This window comes from Pygocentrus nattereri, chromosome 14 (assembly GCF_015220715.1).
Source record: "Pygocentrus nattereri isolate fPygNat1 chromosome 14, fPygNat1.pri, whole genome shotgun sequence".
Classification (NCBI taxonomy): domain Eukaryota; kingdom Metazoa; phylum Chordata; class Actinopteri; order Characiformes; family Serrasalmidae; genus Pygocentrus; species Pygocentrus nattereri.
Window position 1 is genome coordinate 21,209,014 of NC_051224.1, and position 21,549 is coordinate 21,230,562.

Consider the following 21,549-nt stretch of genomic DNA (forward strand, 5'->3'; position numbering starts at 1 on the left):
ATTGCAGGACAGTGGGCCTCAAGGACCAGGGTGGAGAAGCAAAGCTCTGAGGAACATCTAAAAGCCCAACACTGCATGAGGAACGCCGCTCCTTACTAGCAGTGTCCTTGTGGTTCAGAGCATCTTGAACCCGAGAAAGTGAGGCGGGGCGAATCCCAGTCCGCGGACGGCGATAAGCAATCGAAAGCCTTCGAGCATCAAATGAGCGAACACGGGCCAATAGGAGTCGGTCGACTCTGCGAATCGACCAATAAACGCGCGGCCGTGGACGGTGGGGATTGGTTGAGCTCGCTTCTCCCTCATTCAGAGTCCAACTTCCAGCTTTGAAAAAAATTCGAAATATACAAAATAATTTTAGCCGTTATTAAGGTTTTGCGCAGCTTCTATCGCCGTTTTTATTTGTTTAGAGATTATACAATGCCATGACGTTGCCAAAGAGGAGTTTAAAGTGGAATATGGGGGCTCTCGAAGCAGACGATAACAACAATTGCTAGTCGGAAAGCTAAGCTAAGCTAAGCTACGCTACCAAATATTTCACTACGGACGAGCCGATTGAGCTTTTGGACGAAAGCCCGTCAGGTAACTGTTAAATCGCCTTTAATTCTCGCAGTGTGTGTCTTTGGAGCATCGTGCAGTTTGTCCTACTTCTGATAGTTGCACAGATTTATAAATAAAAGCGTTTTTTAATGTTATGTTGGCGAAGCGAGGCCAGCTGGGCTTGTCGCTGCAGCAGCAGGAGCTCTTCTCGTTCGCTTACTGGAAAAATACCGCAAATGTGATCCTACAAACGCCTTATAAGTTTATTACACACCAGCCTGGCAATATGACTGCAGGCTACCTCGTTGCTTTGTTTATTATTGGTGTTTTTAGCCACCCGAGTGATTACAAGTAGCTGCTGGTTTCGTGTTTCGCACTATTACGGGCAGCTTCTTATTTGCCAGCTTCTTGTTCGAATATTCCCGTTCCACCTTAAATGGTGCAGCAGTTACATTCTGGCTCCTGAAACGCTAGTATGTAACTGCTGCACCATTTAAGGTAGAACGGGAAAATTCGTAGAGGTAGCCAACTTCACCTTCGTTTAATAGGCTCACATAACGGTTACGGGACTGGCATTTGTTGACGTTAAGTAAATGGCATGCGTGGAGTTGTGCATAAATGTGCTCCTCTGTTTTTTTTTGTTTTTTTTTCCATGTCATCTGAGTTTAATCTTTGATTTTTGATTTGCGCCTTTTTCTAAATCGGTGGTCACCACTCCTTCCCTCCACTCCACTCCCCTCCCCTCCACTCCTCTCCTGCAGGGTCAATTCCAACCCGCCTGATCCAGCAGATCAAAACATGTACAAAAGTATCCAGGCACCCCTTCTAATTAGGGAATTTACCGTAAGCTGCACGTATTGCTGATTTTAATCTCCATAGAAAAGCACTGGCAGTAGAGCGGGATGCTGTGCCTGATGCCAAGTGTTAGTTGCAATTTTTATGATAACCCACATAGTTCAAGGTTGTTTGAAGTGCAGATATTTCACCTGGTGACCTGATAGATTTAGATGATAAATCTAGTGTTCAGGCCTCAAGGTGGAAGAAATTGATGTGCTGGTCTTTTGGTGGAAGAAAAATAGTTTTATATAGAAAACAATGGCATTTAAATCACAGGTGTAATATTGGTAAATCAATTTTTCACTCAGTTGTTCAGCTGTCCTCAGAGGGGTGTAAAGACCCCCAGTATTGGGCTGTGGATCAGTAGAAATGGAGTGATGGAGCTCCATCCAGTACCTTTGGGATGAGCTGGAGTGATCCATCCAACATCAGTACTTGACCTCACTAATGCTCTTGTAGCTGAATGCAGTCAAATCCTCACAGCAGTGTTCAAACATATAGTGTAAACCCTTCTTACACAGGAGACAAACTCCATATTACTATCTTTATTTTGGATGTGCAGGTGTCTACAAACGTTTGTACGTGTAATGTGGATCAGATCTATCAGAGGTTGGAGCCGATATGTGCAGGAAAGTGTGTCCAAACACAGTTCAGCTGCCGCTGAGTTATTATGGTGTCACACTGCAGAGCTTGTCTATAGAGTTCATGGCTGATATGACCTCTTATTGAGATTAAGGCTCCTTGAATGTATTTGATTCAGGTCTGGGCAGTGTGGTGATATTTTCTGTTATGTTACATTACATCACAGTATTCTCACTGATGAAGAGAAACTTCATATCTTTCATTTTTCTTTTTTTTTTTTGATGCCTGTGAAACATTTTATGATTAGTGTTATTTTTTATAGATATTGCTGTAGCCTAGTATCCCTGACCTCTTGTTTTTACTTATTAGTATTTTTTTTAATATTGATGTTTCATGTTTCTTATTTTGTTATTGCATCATAATGCAATATGCTAAAATAAGCTGCACTCATTTTCATGAGATTACTATTATTATTGTTACTGTTTTCTATTTATAACTATTATTGTTTTGAAGTGCTGTGGGCTGCATTAGATGCATCAATAGTGCTTTAAAATAACAATGATAATGATAAGTATTGTTGTTATAACATACATATACATACATACATACATACATACATACATACATACATACATACATACATACACTATCTTTGCTAGTTACCAGTAGGTTAGAGAAAAACACAGTCCTGAATTCAGATACTGCTAGAAACAAAAGTCACTAGATACCCAGAAAAAAGGAACAGTGTTGAACACAGAACTCTATACAATATAATATATACAATATAATACAATACAATACACAGTGCAGTACAATAATGTATAATATACAAGTGCAGCACAATATATTGCAAACTTAATTCAATGCTCATTTGACAGTAGCGATATTGTTTTTAAACACATTGTGGATATCAGAACTGCATGTGTCGTTACAAAGGGACTATAATTAATAGGGATGCATTGATATTGAATTTATAGACAAATGTCAGTAGCTGTTTTTTATGTACATGTCTGCAGAGGGTAATACAATAACCCTTAATAAAATATAAAAATAGGGACTAAACCCACCTGGATTAGCAGTACACTAGCCTATCTGTGGGTTGCAAAGGCAGTAAAGAATGCAAATATTTTAGCACAGTAGCTCAGCATCACCTAAACACTATTATAAAGTGAATAAATGCCCTGACTATATCAGTCAAATCTGTCTGATGCTGGTATTTTTAATCAAGTATCTGCTGGTGCTGATGTAATTTCAGTATGATTCTGCATCGCTAGTAATTAGTGCTTTTCTGTGAAAAATTGTATAAAAATCATTAGTGTATTGGCAAAAACCTTGTGATTTGATATACATCACAATACAAGCACTACTATGCAGCATATAGCGATACAGTAAGCAAGGTGATATATGTAATTTTAGGAAAACTTTCATAGTATAAAAACTCACCACCGTATGTGCAACATCTGAGCAAATTTAAAGTCTTCTATATTTGTATTTATGACTGTCCCTGTAAAATCCAGCATCACAGTACTGCTTGTGTTTGTGATGTGTTGTCGGGAGCGTTTGGTGTAACGAGGCTCCACTGTATACATCATATTACAGAGGCTTTGTTCTGACATATTGTTCTGCCTTGTGAAAATGTCTGACCTCAGGGTGTAAATACAGGTAGCTCCCTACATGAAAACGAAGGAAGGACATTCTGACAGCCTAACTCACACGGAGCTGAAGTCGGCTTCCTATGCGCCAGCTTCTTGATTGAGTTTCCCCGTTCCACCTTAAATGGTGTAGTTATTACAATGCCTGAGGTGCCAGAACGAAACTGCTGCACCGTTTAAGGTGGAACAAGAAGCTGACTTTAACCTCGTCTAAATCTCCTTATCAGAATGTTATCAGCATTAAAATATTAAATAGGATATTCTGATCTCTTAATTGGGGAGTAACTAGTAATATTAAGCTGGACTATACAATAGATTGGTTGTTTTTTTTTTTTTTTTTGTTTTTTTTTAAATGTGATTCTGTGGCGCACACGCGCACACACACACACACGCGCGCGCGCGCACACACACACACACACACACACACACACACACACACACACACACACACACACACACATGCCTTATATATATATAAACATACATACATACACACACATTCTTTTCCTGATATATATATTCTCTTTTCTGGGTTCTCTTCCAGCATGTGGATGGTGGGCGAACATGGAAGGATCCTGTAGAATGAGTGTGAGAGAGCTGTGCGAGACGGATGATTTGGCCACAAGCCTGGTGCTGGACCCCTTGCTGGGGTTCAGCACCCATAAGATGAACATAAGGTAGTGTATTCACTCGTCGTTAGCATATATGACCCCATCTCACTACTTATACATAAGCTTTTGAAATTTAGGAGCACATGTTAAATTAAAAATCAGTTAAATAACATTTTCAATAAACACATGAAAAATGTCTGTGTAATTCCACCATTGAGATGTAAACAGAGTGATTCAGAAGGGTGTAGAGTAAAAGGGTTCAGATTTCTTTACAGTGGTGGTGATGGGATCCAGGAGTCGGCCTGGCTACAGCACAAATATAGACGTTTTATTGACTCCAAAACCACCAGTGAACCTACACGTTTCTTTTTATGTCATATTGATGATGGTAAAATAGTGATAAATCTGGGGGGAAAAAAGGGTTTATTTTGAGGCCACGCTCTGCGTATTCATAACCATGTAGTACAATTTAGTACAAAACCTGCTCTCATGTAGATACAGCAGTGTGTCTTATGCTTATGTGAATATGCTAATAGATATACTTGTTTTATTATTCTCTCATTTTTTTGTAATTTACAGTGTTTTTTTTTTTTTTTTTTTTTCTGCCTAATTTGTCTGTTTTGATTTTGACCTAATATAGTTTATGTGCACGTATTTGTGTTGATACTGTAACACTACAGATTCCCGTAGGGATTATTTGAAGATTTATCTATCCACCCATCCATCCATTAACCATTTAATTAAGGAGACAATTGTTGAAGAAAATTGGATTACCTTTAAGTTACATGCAGGTTTAATGCCAAGTTTGTTCAGACAAAGAGTGGGAACCACAAATGGTTGAATTAAGTTAAACTCTTTATCTGTCATTATGGAAGGGGAGGCTAAATGAATTCAGATAACTTGGACCTGCTCTCTCCATAAATACTGCAGCTTTTTAGCCTAATGGTAATCATTACATGGAAGGGTGTGTGTCAAGTGATACTTGCTGCACCATGTAGTGCTGAAGGCTGCGCTGCAGGGTAACCTGGGTAAACCGCAGTTTGGAAGCTACAAGTATGTGGCACTAGAGTGGATGGACCATCAGGCTCAAGACTGAGCCAGTACCTCAGTATTCTACCAAAGATACATGAAGTACTGCTTTATTTTTGCCCAGTGGAGTATAAATTAGTATTAAAGTTAAAAAAATGTTTCTAGTATCAGGTACAGGTGCTTATTTTTTCATTTACAACAGCCCTTTTACAGATGTATCCCTCAGGCTTGGTGATGTATTTCTGTTACTCAGATGTTCATTACAAGGCAATGCTCAATGTTTTATTAATCTTTAATGAAGTTCCACTGCAGTGGCACTGGAAGTGGGCACACAGCAGCACGCAAAGCTTCCAGGATTTTTAACTGCAACCGCCAGAAAATTGTAATAATAAAATTAAAGCACTTCCAAATAAATTATTTGGCAAGAATATGGTGGAATTATCATATGGTGTGTTAGCATGTCCTAATGCAGTTTGCAAAAATGGACGCAAGATAATTTCAGATTTCTTTTTCAACAATCTGTTCAAAATCTAAATGCATTACAGAAATGTAGAATCTGTTTGTTTTTTGGGCCAGATTGTCTTGAATTTTTTTTTTCTTCATTGTGGTGCATCACCATAATATTCTAAACTGATTTTTTTTGCAGATGCATGTATGAAATGATTCTGAGGTTATGCTAGTATTAAATTAGCATAGAGAATTCCATATTAAGGGACACCACAGTATATCATTGAAAATGAACTTGCATCAACAAGAGAGAGCAAAGTGATTCTCTTGATCAGCTAGCAAACAGTAGCTGTACAGCAGTTATTTATGTCTGTTAAAATCTGTAATTCTCGTTATTAAAGTCTATTACTAAAGCTTTGTCGCTTATACCTCCTCAGCCCTCTTCCAGAGATCCGACGGTGGGGCTACCTGAGAGAGACTCTGCTGCGCTTCAAGCGTACCAAGGACTTCCAGGCCACCTTCGATGCTCTGCTAGATGGAGAGTGGACCGGTGGCTACTTCACCAGCCTGGGTACCCACCGGCAGGAGCTCCTGAGACAGCACGTGTGTGAAAACTCACTTTCCCTTTCCTCAGCTACTGAGCTTTCGCCTCGTTAACTCATGGTTGTGTCACTGGTTTGTCAACTTGATGATGATTGCTCACTGTCTTGTGTCTGGCCTGTCTTTAGAGACTTACTGCTGACAAAAGAAGCGCGCAGTCTCTGTTGCACCTAAAGGGAATTCTGCATGATCTGGCACTGAGTCATATAGTGTACCTCAGTGCTGTTTCTTTCAGTTGATGTGTTTAAGTGATTATGACTGTCATTAGGGACTCATAATGAGAATATGTCTGTGGTTAGGTTTTTTACATTTATTTTAACATTGATTGTGTCTTCTCCTTTAGATGTATCGGTATCTCACTGCTTTCCTGTTGGACAGTGGAGTGCAGATTGAGTCATGTGACCGGTATTCCTCAGAGACCAATGGAGCCAAAATCACAGCAACAAGACATTGGTGAGACTACAGTGTCAGACGATGTCCTGACTTTTTTATGATTCGTCTTGAATAGTACATGTGTTTTTGTTCCTGGAATAACAACAACCCAGCATATTATAGTACTTTCTCTGCTCTGACATAACCTATTGAACTGTGGAGTTTTTTATTATTTTATTATTGAGCTTTTTACATTTATTTTTATTTTTTTATTTTATTTAAGTTCAACACATCGGAATCTTATGATAAAAACATGGATTCACCCGAATAACTTAAGTATTCACAAATGCATTGTTTCAAGCAAAGCATTTAATCACAAAACTAAAAAATGGCAATCACTTAGCAATGGATATAATATTAGACTATTAAAAAAATCATAACGTTAAGTGAACGTTAGCTGAAGTCTGAATGTTGCCACGTTCCCGGTTAGTTTCACAACGTCCCCCCTTTGCTTTGAATGATTGAAGCAAGAGAAGTTAGTGACAGATATAAAATATGGCAAACACTGTTTATACGAAGAGTAACATTTATGTCTTTGCCTGTAGTTTTGACTTATGAAGGATATTCAGGTGAAAAAGCTCAGTGTCCTTTGTTATTTGAGACAATCACATGACTGCAGACCAGCTAAATGGTTTAGCTGATTTCTGAGACACAAAATAGATGTCAGTTTATACAACTTTAGTATAAAACATTAAAATTGTCTATTGCATGTTTGCCTGTTAAAAATTGTCCCACAACTTGAAGTCATACGTTAGCGTATAAACTTGCCTGTTCAGTAAAGCCACTAAATTTATCATGAAAATGTGTCGCTAAACAAAGATGTAAGATGTCCAGGTAGATTCACCTTTACTGTAGTGTTATAGAACAGAGGTCTTTAGTTAAAATTCAGTCCAGTCAAAGAGAATTTCCTCAAGCAAAGATCCAGAACCTCATTATGATTGTGTCATACACTGTATACTGAAGTAGTAGTTATATCTTATACAGTCAACAACTGAATGTCTAATCAAATAAAGTACAGTTCAGTCATATTTCAACAATATTTGTCAGTTTTCTCTTTTTAGAGCACGTCATGTAAAATAATCTGGCTCACTTTCTTCTCCAACTGCTATGTCTTGTCTCATCCTTCCTCTTTGTGTCTGTCACTCATTTGAGTGTCATCATGAGGCACAGATCTGATTGGCTGAGTAGCATCATGTGTGATGTTTACAATGCAAGCATTTGGTCTGTGAGTTTCCTGGGCTGTTAAAGCAACAAAGTAAATGCTAGAAAAGTTATGCCAATTAAAATAGAGCCACCCCATCGAAATTGAATAATTCTCCACAGTTTATCAGTTATAGGCCCAGGTCCGCATAGGACGGTGTCTGGGTCTGGACTCGGACCGCGGCCTGCCTATTAGTGACCTCTGTTATAGGACGTCTCTCTCTTGTGTCTTTGGGACGTCCATCTTAAAAGGCATTAATAGATGTTTTAAACTTTTTACACTGGAACTGGAACATTTTAAATAATAAATTAACTGAGAAAAAAAACATTTTAATATAGAATTGGAAACTCCCAGCAAGTCATCATAGCCTACAACATAGAATTACACGTGAAACAAGTGCTGATAGAGGTGGGCAGTATGTTGATATTTGTTGGTGCCATTATAAATTCTCACAGTATGCTTTTCCGAACTTATTGTGGAAGAACGCATACTAACGATGTTTTTTTTTTTTTTTTTTTTTGTTTGTTTGTTTTTTTAAAGAGAGCCTAATTAGCTCTGTGAGTGTGAAGTGTTAAATAAATTGGAGTTGTTTTGTATTTGTAGTATTTAACTGCACTATTTTAAACGTGGCGTTACTGTTTTTTTTTTTGTTTTTTTTTTGTATGTTCCAGCTTATCAAAACCTCAGAAAAAACAAGTGATGTGATTTTTTTTTTTTTTTTGCCATATTGCCCACCTCTAGTGATAAGAATTTAGATAGATAATCACTTTATAAATCCCAGAGGGAAAGTAATTTATTACAGCAGCATAAATTACAGTACGGAGCAAAGCAAGAGCACACGTATTGCTGTTTGTAATAATGCACTATTATATGGATGCATAAATAGGAGTTTTTATAAGATATTTAATAAAATTTACCAAAACAACCATAAAATATAATGTGCAGTACAAAAATGAGTAGTAACATCACTTAAATATTATGCAGTGCAGTGGTGCATGTCACATCCAGTGAATGAACCGAGTGACTAAATGCTGAAAACAATTATATGGTAATAGTTATGTAATACATCTGGGTGTATAAGTTGCATTTGTAAATGTGTTATCAATTAGAATGTCACAACCAAAAACCAAAAATTACAAAATTTGTTCAGTCGCCTTGATGAGTGTGTGATTTGGATATGGATTGTTCCAGGTCTGTTGGAGAGCGAGTGGAGGTGCTGCAGGGCTGCATAGCTGAGCTGAGTCCGACAGACAGTGCTGTGCTGAGGACAGGAGTGAATGATTTCAGTGTTATGTACTCAACGCGTAAGCAATGTGCACAACTCTGGCTTGGGCCTGCTGCCTTCATTAACCATGGTGAGAGCTAGACACATGCGTAATGTGCATATGATACACATTCTGTCATTATAAACACTGTGCAGTGTGTACACGTAACTGATTATTGGTGGACTGGTTGGTTGGAGTATGAATGTAATGCACACTGAAGCTTGTTCGCATGTGTTTACTGGTATTTACTTTCTGTTTCTCGGTTGAAGACTGCAGACCAAACTGTAAGGTAAGATGGCCAGTAATTTATTCCTCTTATATTTGGACTTTTCCAAAGGCAGAGCCTCTCCGTACTCCACAAGATATGGTTAAGTCCATTAGAGATAATGTGTGTTAAAACTGTTAGTGTCAAAATATCTGTTGTTATGATCTCTTCATGTTACCATTGTCAGATGAAATAAACAGCACATCTTTTCTTCTTGCTCCTCCTTGTTTCCTGTGCCAGTTTGTACCTGGGGACAAAAACGGAGCATGTGTGAAAGTGGTCCGGCCCATCTCACCTGGGGAGGAGATCACGTGTTACTATGGCGACAGCTTTTTTGGGGAGGACAATGAGATGTGTGAATGTTGCACCTGTGAGAGGTAAGGTGACACAAATGGGTGTGGATTAGAGCTGTCTGTGCCAGGCACATTGTATTCATATCAAAGTTTGCTATTAATTTATTTGTCTGTTTGTGTCAGTTTACTTTATCCAAGGCTTGGATAAAGGCTTTTGAGTGTGCTTTTACATTCACTATAAAGATGTTTTGATGTTTTATTTTTATCTCCTGTCTCTCTGAGGTAATGTTTATTTTAACATGTTCTGACATTAATATCTCTCTTTTTAGGAGGGGAGAAGGATTCTTCAAGCATAGACTGGAGAGACTTCCAGAATGGGTAGGCCCGAGTGATCCTTTAGGCCAGAAATATAAATTCAGAGAGACCGATCTGCGGCTTAACCGAGAGAAGGGGAACATTACGCCATTTCTCGCTGTAACCAGTCCAGGTATTTGCTTTCAGATAACCATTCATGATTCAGTATATTGATGCAAATCTATATTTGTTTGGTTATATATGTTATTTGGAAAGGGCTTTACAAATACAAGAAATATCAACGCTATGTTATGGTTAATATTACCTTTTATTAATAAAAATGCGTTTTCCGTTATGTCAGCTGTTATTTTCGAAACCATTTACGTCATGGTGTTTGATATTTTAATATTGGCATGTTTAGAATGTATGAAAGTGAATTAGAATTCTAAATCATCTAATTTTGTAGACATTAACTTTGATCTTGCTTTGTCTATGCGCTGAATTGAACAGGCTGTTTTTTGACATTTTACCCTGCTTCTAACTCTCCATTTTCTCCTGTTTCTCAGCTTTCTCTGTGAGGAATTCCTTTTCCCAGCAGATGAAGAGAAACGCCCCTACAGTGAGTAGTAAGATGACAAAGACTAAGAAGTGGAAAAGGGAGGAGCGAGCCAGGCAGGCTGAGAAGCGGCAAGAGTATCTCCTCATATCCTCCATGTCTCATTTCAGTCTTAAGGACTTAAGCATTTGCCTGTACAATCACAGTGTGGACTTCCTCTTAAGCTGTAAGGACCCTGCCAGCAAGGAAAGAGCTCTTCTGCAAAGGATTGAGAGTGAGAAACCAAAACTGGAGTGGAGAGACAACAACCGACGGGACCCTCCAGCTTTCACTGATGTTGAACTAAAGGGAGGTGAGGAAGGACATGACAATTCTAATGACTTATTAGGTAACAAGACTGCTGCTGATTTGAACTTGAAGCCCTTCAGTTTAAAATCAGTTTCGAGTGCCTGTGATAAAGGCTATCCAAAAGCTAAGGGACGGAGCGTTGGTGCTTCAGCAGTTCGAGTTGTTCATCAGATGGCTATTTCTTCGAGGACCAGGAACATGCTTCGCGGCCGTCTGAGAGGTGTCCGAGCCTTTGACCGATCTAAACTCTCTACCTTAAATAAAAACAGAGTCAGACTTATCAGACAGACCTCAAAGCTCCATACGAGCAGCAGAGGTCATCCACGTCAAAAGGGACGTAGCCATGGGGTCAGAAAAGGCCTAAAATGCATTTCAATTAGAGGTGATAAGCCACTTTTCAACAGAGGATACACTAGTAAAAGTAAAAATAATAAAGGCAAGTCGTTACAATCCAGGGTCTCGCAGATGATTGCAAAGGAGGAAAAGCATGGCTTGGGGGATTGTCACAAGGAGATGGCTGACAGCAAGAAACACATCACCAGCTCTAGCGCTGCTAAGGAAGGGGATTTCAGTTCCCCGATTGCTTCAGAGACCTCAGGGGAGAAAGAAGAAAAACATAAACCTTCTGTTGCTTCTGGCACCCACGATGTTACCTCTTCCTTGCCCGCTTCCTCCAGTCACTCTCCTGTGTCTCTCACTTCAGGGGTGATGCGTTATGTAAAAGTCAGTCTGGTCAGAGTGGCTGTCCCAGGAGAGCCAGCAGCTGGTAAGGCAGATCAGGGACAAGCAAACAGTGAAGATAGCACAGATGCTACAACAGCAGCTATAGGGCCGCATAAATCAAAGTCCAAAGGTAGTAAAGGTGTGGCTAAAGCTGAAGGTAAGAAAGGGGTAAGGGAAATGTATTTCACACCAGTAGTCATGGGAAGTGCAGACAGGTTGAAAGTGACATGTGATTTATCAGGTAGTAGTAATGCTGTTACACCGCAACTTGATGAAAAAGAAGTGCAGGATATACAAGTGTGTAACAAAGGCAATAATGACGGACAGGAAATTGAGGGAAAGAAAGAAAATAAGGATAATAAGGATAAAAAGGCTACTGTAAGTTCTTCTAATGCTGGCATTGAGAATGCTTTGAAAGAGGCTGATGAATTAGTGACTGGTGTTAAGAAAAGAGGGCGTGCCACGAAAGGTCTTACAAAGAGTGTGAAAGGCACAGCTGAAGAAGAAGATAAGGGAGAGAGTGGAGTTGAAAGGCAGGGAGGGGAAACGGGCCAAAGAGAAGAGATTTTACAAAAGAAGACAGACGTTTTGCTACATTTTGGGAGCAAAACCGTTGCAATAAAGGAGGCAAGAGTCTTCTTGTCCGATATTTTCAAGAACTTTAGCGGCGAGATGATCAGCCACAAACAGGATGGCAAAGGGTACAGCAGTGTACTCTCCCGGCGAACTCCGAACAAAAAAGAGAGCGAATACGTTAAACGATTGAGGACCCTTGCTGCTGATAATGAGCGGAAGAACTTGAATATGGGCAGCGATCCAGTGAAAAAGAACAGTGAGACAGTCACTCAGAAAGTTTCCCATAACATACAGACCACACATGACCAAGGAGGAGCACAAATGACCAAAAAGAGAGGGTCAGAACTTACTCCAATTTCCCCAGAGCCGCTCTCTCCTGTTAAGGGTAGTCTGGACCACAATTCCCAGAGCAGCATCCCTCTGAAGAAACGGGCATTTCGAGAGTCTCTTGAAAATGATCCTGACCAGGATACAAATGTAACTACAGTGGAGCCTCTATGTGCCAGTAAACACATGGAGACCACAATGGACAGTCTGTTACCCATGCCTGAAGGGAGCAACATCGTTGATAATAAAGGTCAGATATTACCTTTAGACTCTGAGATTGTAGGATCAAAAATGCACACTTCAGCCAGGCCGTCTAAAACTTTAGCGCTAAAGAAGCTATACTCCAGAAAAAGCCGAACTGCTCAGGCTAGACTAACACAAGACCATACCAGAATTCTCAGAGACAGAGGTAGAACAGGTAACCTGCTGGTGGAGAAGAGACTGGGACTTAGGAAAAAGACATCCAAAGTTACATCTAAACTGGGAAGCATATTAGAGTGCGATGTAGTGCAAGAGATGCCTGAGGGAATAAAAGAGGGACAAGATGGCAGCCAAAAAGTGGCGCAGCAAATACCACAGGTTGAGCACAGGACAGTGGAAAATGCAGACGCTAATGATGAATCTGCAGCAGAATCTGTTAACACAGAAGATGAGCAGAGCTGTAACTTAAAAATACGTTTGAAGCGAAAGAGGGGAATGGAATGGGAAATGGAGAGTCGACCCAAGGGGGATGGTGCAGTTGAAACAAGAGGCCCAGAACAATGCACAGATGAGATTGACCCCTTTAAGGCCATTTTGGATTCTGTCGCGATTTTAAATTTGGAAATGGAGAGAATTAGGGGTCATGGAGAAGCAGACAAGAGTGTAGGATTAGAGCAAGCCACTAAAGCTGTGCAAGACGTCTTGGAACACTGCCGAAAAGAGAGCACGGTCAAGCCACGGAAAAGACGTAAAAAACAACTACTGTTGTCTAACATCAACAGTGAAAAGCAAACTAGTGGGCAACAAAATTCTGTTCAGGGTAGAAGTGAGGTTTGTGGAGGGCTTGAGCGCCAGAATCTGCCTTTGAAAAATCTCAAAAAGGAGTCCGATGTTACTGACATCAAACCATTGCCTCTGATTAAGCTGCGCCGCAGGGGCGAGGGCAGATGGGAAGTGGAGGGCGGTGAAGCTCAGAAACAAGATGGAAACAAGGGACCAGCAACTTCTGTGCTTAGGGAGCCAAGATTGCTGCCATGCATCCCTCCTGAGAGAGCTAAACTGGGAGAGATGCCCATCAATAAAATAAAAGAGGAAAGTCTGTCTCCTTGCCAACACCGGGCAGTAGCTAGCAATTATGACAGGTTTCGGGAGCTCTCTAAAGGTGCACTAAATTCAGAGCCTTTACCTCTATCATTATCTCTTTCACCTTTGTCTCTCAACTCTCCATATACTGAAGGACTGACAGAGGCAGCCCGTCTCAGTAGCAGCTTTGATTTTAAAGGGAGAGGTCAAGAAACAAATGCACCAGAAAACACTGAAAGGCCAGAGAAGCTTAGGACAGGGGGCGTTATTAGGACAGAGGGTAAAGACAGGAGTGAGGTTTGCTTGAGTCACAACTTATTACAGATAAATAAAAGCCTCTCTAAACTTCAAGCCATGAGCCAGCACCCACCATCTGAAAAAAGCATACCTGCTTACACAAGTGGAACTACCTCCTGTCAAGTTCAGTCCAAGCCCTTGTCCCCACCAACTTCACCATTCACCACGGAATGCACCTTTTCAAACTATTCAGAGGACATTTTAGACTTTCAGTGCTTGAATCTTGAAGGCTATGATCAAACACAAGCACAAAATGCATTAACAGATTACTGCCCTGGTGAACCACATAACACCGGATCCTTTAGTAGCCCTTTTTCTCAAAGTCCAGCAACCGATGGATGGAATCCAGAAACCCCATACCTCGGCTCCTCAAGCCCAGGGAGTAGCTTTAGTACTGCGGAAGATCTGAGTTTTCCTGATCTTGGCCTTGCACGAGATGAAGCGCCTTCGTTAAACAGTGGACCCTACTTCTCCAAAGAAAAGACATTCTGTCCACCAATGAGTTCAGTACCAGTGAAAGATTCTGAAAGAAGTCAGTTCTATTCTGATGTTATGTTGTCAAAACGTAATGTGATTCTCCAGACCAAGGAAGATTCTGCAACTCCACTCTGCTTAGCCGATAAAACGTTAGGCAACCAAAGGGACCTGATCATGTTTGGTGCGTCCTCAAACACAAAGCAGACGGTACCACTCCCTCTCGCCCCACAGTCTCAGGATAAGCTTCTTCTTGATAGCTCAAGGAATTTGTCAGCACAGTCAGACTTTGGCAAAATCCAAACAAAGGACAAAACTAATGGGCCCCACCACTTCCTTAGCTCTGCTAATAAATCGCAGCCGCTTTTTTTGGGCCAGTATGTGCAAAACCTGTACAATGCTGGATCACAGGATAACCCTGTTAAACCCTTCCACTCCCTTCATACAGGAAGCAAAGCCTCATGCTCAGAGTTGCCAGGTCCTCTCAACCTTGGCAGTGCGCTCCTCCGTGGCTATGAAAAGAAGCCTGTGCTTTTCCAGAACCCTAACAGTTTCGTGAAAATTGAAGGAGGACATGGCCAAAATATTTGTAAAAGCTCCAGCAAAACTATAAGTGCTATGAAGACCACACCTGTTGGAAAGCCACAAAACCTTAGGGTTGACCACAATCCCAATGTTCCTGCTGCATTTTTTTCTTCTAGTCCAAGTCCTCAAAGTCACAGCATAGCCCACGGTAAAAATATGAGGCAGGATAAGCCTCATGCCGTGGTAGCCCCCAGCCAGAGCTCCCAACTCCCTCTTCCCCTCGACAGAAGTCAGCTGTGCTTCTCACACTGTGATCCCTTAGACATGAATTTCAGCTCTTCACTCTCCCCTGCTGTTTCGCAGCATGGCAGTCCACAGGTGGGTTACAGGGATTCTGCCGCCCAGGATGTCCCAGTGACCAAAGCTCAGCCATCCTCATTCGTGTGCAATCAGTCGGCTCACCCATCCTACGTCGTAAACTTCACTGGAGATCACTCTGTTACCCTGAACTACAATGACGACGGGGAGTGCTTGAATTACTCTTCATCAGTGCCCACGAATTACACTTACCATTGCCTCATGGAGCCTTCCGGAACCCAGGGCCGGCTCATTTTAGAACCGTGTGGCCCTTCGAACATTTCACATTCTCCTTCTGTAGCTAGCTTTGCAGGATCTAAAGGTCTGGCAGAGCAGCCAAGCAAGGATTCTCAGCAGCACGGGCAGCCTGGGTGCCATTCAGTTATTTCCCATCACTTCCCGTCGTCTCACTCGCAAAGCACCTCTCTGACGGACCGCAAACCCAAAAGACTGAGGCTAGTGGTAACTGACGGTACAGTGGACCTGGATCTGCAGTACACAGATTAAATGAAGACACTTTTATGATGAGTTTAGTTCCTAAACTGATATTTATGAATTAATGGCAATGCAAATATGTTCGTTTTCTCTCTCTTTATAATCTAAAATATATAAAAGTACTTTTAAATGCATTGTGCTTAGCATTTCTGATAAGCTTTTTTTTTTTTTTGTATTTCATGTAAAATATTTAAAATGATTATTTCATTGACACCCGTAATTGATTGTGTAGTAGGTTTATGTAACCCATTGCAGTTCTCATAATAGTAGTTCAGATCAGCCACATGATGGGGATGTTATTCTGTCTCGTGGATCTCCTTTCGGCACTCCGTATGCTCATCTGTTTCAATGAAGTGTTTGTTCACAAGGATGTAGAGCTTACGCATGTATGGCATGTCGAATTGGGTCTGTTCATGGACCAAGGTAGGAGAAACTTGTGTTTGTGTTTTTTTTTTTTTTTTTTTTTTTTTCCCCCCTTTTCCCTGTGCCAGCCCTACTGTGGCGAATGAAATTGATACGTCAGTAATGTACAAACGAGTGTGCAGCACGTAAAGAGTGAGTACACGAGTCAGCCTGTATTCCAGGCTGGTTCTTGTGAAAGGGTATCAGTCTGACACACAGGGCAAGTCCATCGGCTGCAACCAGGGACTACATGCGTAGTTAGAGGGCTGGGTTTTTTTAAGCAGCGCTTAGGCCTTGGCCTAATCACTACTTTCACATATCGGGTTAATCCATTTTTTTTAAGGCTCAAAACACTTTTAACGTCCCATTTTAATGCTATTTTTAACATCTTCGATGTGCGTTCCTCCTGCATTGCACAAGTGGCTAGTCACAAAGTGTGAAGGTGTTCAGGAGCAGATTTTTGATTGTGCTTGGTTAAGTTGGAATCAGTGTTTTTATCAGCTAGCCAAACTAATGAAAAACCTTTTTCGGCAGAGTTTTAAAGCACTGTACAATTGATTTGCCTGGCTGTAAGGTGAATTATGGCCTTATTTTTGGTGTTCGCTGTGTAGCATTTAGCTGTCTAACTAGAGCTAGCAGAGGAAAGTGACTGTCTTATCAGCAGTTTTATTCAACATCTGGAATAGTTTGCAAACCAAAGCCCAAAAAATTGCGTGTTTTGAAATTTTTTTTTTTGTTAGAATTCCTAGAAGTTGTGTAAGGGGGGAAAAAAAGGCTAGCATATGGGTCGCCCTGCAAAGCCTGAACCAGTAATTAAAAGGACTTTTTCTGTCTGTCACTATTAGCTTTATGTGCACAGGTACAAAAAGAAGGTCTGGCTTGTTGTTTATCAGTATCATGCTGAATTTGCAACTGAGACCTAAAGATATGATTACAGTAATAGACTATAAAGGGTAAAGTTGATGACCTTTGTAATGATAAGACGATTTGCTTTATGCCCTTTACCAAGTTTTGACCACATTCACGTTCATCTATTTGGGGAAAGGGAGGAAAGGGAACGAAGCACAACCCATGTAGCAATATTGGTCTGCATGTTGCATGCAATTATACATTTCCATCAGAGAGCTCTCCAAATCACCAAAAGCAAATACAGTAATGAAACGGCCCTAGAGATGGCGTCTGGGATTCAGGGGGCAAGTGGATGAGGATGTTAAAACCAGCTTTGAAATGGACAGTTAAAAGTAAAAATCCTGTTACCTTGAAATCGGAGTGGGTGTTGAACTTGACTCGAAATGAACTAGCCTGGTTTGGAATGTATATCTAGCTAACTGTGCCCTGCAAAAGGTTATTTAGATTATTCTGAAATTCAGATGTGTTCAGTGAAGGTGAGCAAATGCTTGCAGCAGTTTCTTATGTGACAACACCCTGAGTCTATGTGTCTGAAGAAGCCACCAACTCATGAAGTTCTAAGCACAGAGGCTATTTGTTAAATTTTTAATTTGCTTTTCTTTTTCTTTCCTTTCTTCCTGAAGTGAATACTAATTCCCTTTCGAACGCATGCACATATTACTGTTCACTTGTTCAGTCCCTCACTATGTGTTGGAGAGCACATATGACCAGGACGTTACAGCCTTTAGTCTTTGCAGTACTGTAGTTTTTCTACAGCATTTATGCTGGATATCTTTTAATGTCTAACTCCTATTCACAATAGTAATGGTACATTTGACATGGAGTGATTTAAAAAAATATATATTTTTTTTGTTTTTTCTTTTTTAATTAGAAGCGTTATCCGAGTTTACAGCTCATATGGTCCTAAGGCGAGACATCTGCATGAGAGTTCTCAAACAGTGATCTGGGATCAGGCTGTTTTTAACCTTACTGTTAGCCTTAGGCTCTTAGGATCAGGACAGAAACGTGCTGTAGCTCTATAGGGTGCTGTGGCACAAAGCCTGACACTACTTTTCTACCTACATTGCATGTTGTATATGGCATTTTAACTCCTATATGTTAGCGACTGGAAGGCATATTTGTGAGTTTATCTCTATTTTTTTTTTTTATTCTAAAGTTGCAGATTTCAGAGAGCAGTGGACATTTAAACTGATGTTTGTGGTGTCGTGTCCAGCATTTCCTCAGTGTACAAAAAGGCCAATATGATATTTATATTTATTTCAATATGCTCTAAAACATGGTGCTTTAATATAACTTAATGTTTTGATTGTACTGTATACACAATGTATTTTTTTTTTTTTTTTTTTACATCTAGAACATCAGTGATTTAAAGATGTAATGTTCCTTTCTTGCCCTTTGTGTCTCCAATGACCATCCTCTTTTTAGAGTTTGTAAGTAACACAATTAGTCTGTCTTAATTACTGTTTCACTGTAAAGTTGTAACAATGAAAATGATATAAATAAAATTTAAACGTTTGGCAGATATTCTTTAAAAATGCTCTATTTAACCTCTGTGTTTTGGAATTCTATTTCTTATGTTGTGTAAAAGGTAAAAGTGTCCAGTTTCAGAGAAAAGGGCCATAATGACTGCACTTTTGTGGGAGATTAAACGTTTTGTGGGTTTTCAAGCAAGTTTGGGCTGATTTTAAAGAAATGGATTAAATTCATTTATATGGTTTCCCCCTTTTCCCCAAATATAGTTGATCCGTTTTTCGCAGAACCATTCATCAGTTTCAGAAGAACAAAGGCACTTAGACACACATTTTTCACTGTTTGTGCAATATGAAATGGTTAAGGTGTAAAAAGAGTCATTCAGGGTGGTTTGGTGTGAAATGCTCTGTTCTAGGGAAACTCCGAATTGTTCACAGTGGTGGTGATGATAGGAACCACCTCTAAAAGCTCAGTCACAAAGTTATTACATGAAATGCTTATGAATTCACTGCCTGATGTCTGCGATTTTGCGTGCATTCACATGTACTACTGTCTGATTATTTAAATGATCAGATAAAACTCACACTCTGACTTCTGAGCTTGGCCTAGAAATCTGATTAAGAAATCTGATAAAGGGAGCTGGATTTAAAATCACATCAGATTTCTCCGCACACGTAAAGCCTTACTCTGATTTCTTTCGGATTTCTCAGTTCGCTTATGTCTGTAAACAAACCATGGTACCGGAAATGAGCGGAAGCGTTTCACACAGCACCCGCGAGACGACAACAAACAACTAAGTGGATATAAGAAAAAGCAGTTCTACATTATGTTTATGCGACAAGATATTTTGGGAGTTTATTGCCTGGTTACAAAGCAGAAATCTGATGACTCACATTGACCTTTTCACATTATCTGATTACTCCAGAGCGTGTAAGCGCGTTGATCAGATTACCGACAATCTGATTTTCTGCAGTTATTGGAGTATGAGGTGCATGTAAACACTCAGAGTTTTGATAGTTTGTGAAGGCTTTGGTCTGCAGCAGATGTGTCGAACTGGGGACCTTCTGGGCCAAAGTGCTGCAGAGATCAGCTTATACCCTCATCTAAGGCCTTGCTCAGTAGCTGATGAGCTGAATCAAGTGTGTTCAGTGAGGCAGTGTGCTGAAGTCTGCAGTGTTGTGCCCTCCAAGGTCTGGAGCCTGACACATGGTCTAAATCAAACATCAAACCACTCTGACTTTACATCTCAACAACTGAATAATGTAGAAAAGTGTGGGGTTTAAGAATAACTCCAGGTTGCATGGTTTTTCCATGTAATTGCTGAATAGTACCAATCAAAATGTAATAAATAATTTTTGGTGTTAAATACCACTAAGACCATTGTTTTCCCTCTTTGTAGGCTGAAGAAATCGGTTTGGGAAAAAAAATGACTGCACTGATTAAATAAATTGTATTTGCTTAATCAATGCAATTACGTTTCAGTTTAGACCTCTATGATTTGCATCTCAAGTAATTACCCAGAAAAATCTGGAATTCTTTAATATGCCAAGTCATTTGTTAACCAATCATTAGCTGCATTGTAAACCTCCCCCACCCCCTAAAATTGTCAGGTGCTGTTTTATTTATTTTATTTCATTTTTTTTCAGACGGTGCCAGTAGTTGCGGTCTTTCAGCCCCAAACAATAGCCAATTTTTATCATTTGCGAGCCAGGTCTTTAAACTGTGAGGATTTTTTGGAGCTCATTTGGTTAAAAACCCACAACGAGTCTCAGCTGTGAGGGTCACCAGAGAGAGAATATTCCTCGCTCAGATCTGATTCATGCACTCAAATACAAACTGACAGTGCAGTACACAATATAACATCATTATCCCAGACACAGCAGTGATCGTTTCCAAATAACATGATGAAAGGGCATGTTCGCCATAGGGTAAACATTTGATTAAAAACCATAACAACATCTTATTGTGTGAATTTGGCTCTGATCCTCTGTGATCTGTCTCTTGCTGTTGGTACATTTTGATTCAGAGAACGGTCAGAGAACATTAAGTAGAGACCGCCAGGGATGTTGTCGACAGTCATTATAATAATAAAAAAACAACTCACAGACCACCTAAAATAAGCTTAAGGCTATGGAAGGATGTTGTAATAAGGTCTCGGGGGCTCGTGTCAGGATTACATGCAGTCAGAGAAACGAAGGAACTGACTCCTTCGTCATGGTCATGGTGCTGTGAGTCAAATGACTGAGTGATTGATACATCTTGTTTTTAACTGGCACGGTTGCCTTATACTGGCAGTACTTGTGTAAATATGTCAGCTCTTAAATTACCCACGATGCATTTTTCCTTACAGTATTTTTTCATATTTCTCTGTAGCTCATTGATATTCCCATTACTGAGCCTGCCTTTGTCCCCCCTCCACGTTTCCTTTCATCTTTTCCTCTCCCTGTCTTACACGTCGTATCTTGAACCTATTTTTCCACCTTGCATCATTTTCTCTTCTAGCCGCGTTCTTTGCTCCTGGATCTCCCCGAATCTGTACGTCTCAACTTTCAGCTTTTCTCCATGAGCTGTATCTGGTAACGGCCCATGTGTTCTCTCTAGTTATACTACATTTTAATAGGCTTAACCGCAACACGTAATTTACTTCAGATTTCAAGATTTGTTCTTTTATTTGGGATGTTTACCTTATTTTCTTCACAATTTAGTCATAGTCAGTTCCATCCCCTAGCTCAGTATCCTAGATCTGGGGTCGGCAACATGA

General features: G+C 40.2%; 1 protein-coding gene across 1 annotated transcript; it reads left to right on the plus strand.

The window, feature by feature from the left end:
- The first annotated feature begins 295 nt into the window (after positions 1-295).
- On the plus strand, positions 296-19,169 carry kmt5c (lysine methyltransferase 5C). Its single transcript, XM_017697391.2, has 9 exons — positions 296-579; positions 4,153-4,285; positions 6,133-6,298; positions 6,639-6,748; positions 9,120-9,283; positions 9,463-9,482; positions 9,699-9,835; positions 10,081-10,238; positions 10,612-19,169. The coding sequence occupies exons 2-9, from the start codon at positions 4,173-4,175 to the stop codon at positions 16,017-16,019; spliced, it is 6,276 nt and encodes a 2,091-aa protein (XP_017552880.2). The 5' UTR covers positions 296-579; positions 4,153-4,172; the 3' UTR covers positions 16,020-19,169.
- The last annotated feature ends 2,380 nt before the right edge of the window (positions 19,170-21,549 follow it).